The sequence below is a fragment of the Podarcis melisellensis genome (assembly GCF_964234715.1).
Source record: "Podarcis melisellensis genome assembly, chromosome: 8".
Taxonomy (NCBI): Eukaryota; Metazoa; Chordata; class Lepidosauria; order Squamata; family Lacertidae; genus Podarcis; species Podarcis melisellensis.
The window spans coordinates 14601764-14604065 of NC_138540.1; the positions used below are offsets into that span (position 1 = coordinate 14601764).

Genomic DNA, 2302 nt, shown 5'->3' on the forward strand with positions numbered 1-2302 from the left:
CTTGCTATCTGATATGCTTTGAACTCAAAATGCTACAGAGTGAACCAGACCAGTGACCTTGGCGTGCAAAGCAAGCTGATCTGCCATTGAGCCACAGACATTTCCCGAGATGAAAGGCTAGCCCCAATGCAATGGAATGCTCCCAATTTTGGTATGCAAAATAGGAAGCTGCCTTAGACCATTGGTCCATCCAGCTCAGTATTGCTGACACTGACTGGCAGTGGCTCTCCAAGGTTTCATCTAGGGGGTTTCTTCCAACCCTATCTGGAGATGCAGTTGGGTCTTGAATCTGCTCTACCACTGAAAACCATCCACCCTAATACGGATTGTTGGCTACCACTGCCACTCGATTGTTTCAACTGTCCTTGTCTCCTGTCCTTGAACTTTCTCATCTCCTCTTTTTCTATCAAACTGGAATATACGAGGTCACCGCTGGAATAAGTTCCTCCAGGGGTGTTGTTAGGAGATGACCCAGATGACCTGCTCCCTGCCCCCCCCCCCCACTTTGTAACAAGGCAACTGGGGGCACTACAGAGTACATTGCCCGTGAAATTCTGCCATCTTCACATGCCCAGAGGCACTTCTTTTAGTTGCAATGTGCACATAGGCAGCAGACCTTGCCAACAGGTTGTGGGGGAGGTCAAAGGTCTCAATCCATTTGTGGGCCCAGAAAACCCTGCTGGTACCCCACAGCTCAGAGTGAGCCCTGACAGGCATTGATTCCTGTCCCCCACTCTGAAATCCAGCCCAAATTTGCATCTGTACTAGGGGTAAGGAATGTGGGTTAATACAGACATTGCTAGGCTTCTGAACTGCATCAGCAACAGTGGAAATTTGCATATGGAAATATATTGCAAGCTGGGTGCCGCTGACTGTATAGCAGTCAAAATCAACCAGAAGGGGGAAGAAAATGAAGAGTTTTCCCCCTATCTTCCTCGTCACCATGTGGTGGTCTTGTAGATGAATAGATTCATCCAACAGGACCCAATGCTACTTTGAAGCCAGTGTTCAGGGTGTGTGGGATTTTTGACAGCCTAGACAACAAGGGATCCCTTGTCTTTGTTAATATACTTGGCTCCCTTGATTGCCAGAACGTGGCAATTTTAAAACGCCATAGGCGAACAAAGTTGCGTGGTATTCATCCTGCATCTAACCTCCAGCTTCCTCAGATGCTGTCTCAACTTCCTGCAGAATTAGTGGTCCCCAAACTGGAAAAAAGAAGAAGTTACAATATACATCAAATCTCCCTCTCCCCAACACATTGAATTGAGATGCACAACTTCACCTCCTTTTGCTATACCTTCTCCATTTTTGGTCCAAATATTTTCCCATTTGGTCCCAAGATCAACACTTAACAATCACCAGGATTCCTCCTTCACAGGCAATGCCGATCATGTACAATAACTAAATGGGGCTGGGGGCAGACAGACGAAAAGAATCTACCTATCTATCTATATATTTACGAAGAAAACAGGTTCCACAGTGACTTAAGCCCAGAGCCCACATCAATGGAAGGTCCATAACTGTTGGTTGTTTACGGCGCTGGCTAGGAGGGCTTGGACATCAGGGGGGAAAGAAACATCGGATCACACTCATTGTCTCTGGCCTTTGAAGGGGTCAAAGTCACCATAGGCGAGCGCTTTCTTAACAGGTCTGCACAGTAAGAATTTGGATTAGTGGAAAATTCTCCCTTCCTTCCTCAGTTCTCGTTGCCCTTCAGGTGCAGGCAAGATTTGGAAGGTTCGATGCTTAAGGTCCCAGAAGTAGAAGGGCGTTGACAGAGCTGGGTCCTTGGAAGGCTGGTGGCAGAAGTGGGATTTTTTTTCTTCCATTTTTCATTTGTGTCTCATTGGTGGTCGACTATCAATGTAGGCGATGTCGTGTGGCTGCATCCATCAGTAAGCTTGGCCTGTTTCAACGGGTAGGAGACCCAGCACAGCCGAATGTTCCCCAAGCTTCATTCTACGCTGTGTGGACAGGCTCACGTTCTTGGTCAGATAGTCAACTGCAGCTGGGGAAAGGAAGAGGAGGAGTAAACAAGAGAGGAAGAGGTAAAGTGCGAATAACGATGCAGAAGAAGCGTTTACAGTTCTGCAAAGACACACCCTAGATAAAGATGGGAGAGACCAGTCAGCCCATGTTTGTCTCATCACCCACCATGGGGCTTGGCAGCTGCAGTTTTTAAAACATGGTATTCATCTGCCATGCCTCTCTATGATGCATTTTGCATTACAGTGGTACCTCAGGTTACATACACTTCAGGTTACATACGCTTCAGGTTACAGACTCCGCTAACCCAGAA

At 47.2% G+C, this 2302-nt stretch overlaps 1 protein-coding gene across 5 annotated transcripts in view; it reads right to left on the bottom strand.

Annotated features, from left to right (window-relative positions):
• Positions 1-857: 857 nt before the first annotated feature.
• Positions 858-2302, bottom strand: part of PAX7 (paired box 7) — a 169847-nt gene continuing 168402 nt past the window's right edge. For all 5 annotated transcript variants that reach the window (XM_081923688.1, XM_081923685.1, XM_081923687.1 and 2 more), the window contains one exon: positions 858-2011. In XM_081923688.1, coding sequence (XP_081779814.1) covers positions 1896-2011 — 116 coding nt within the window. In that variant the 3' untranslated portion in view covers positions 858-1895. The remainder of the gene's footprint in view (positions 2012-2302) is intronic.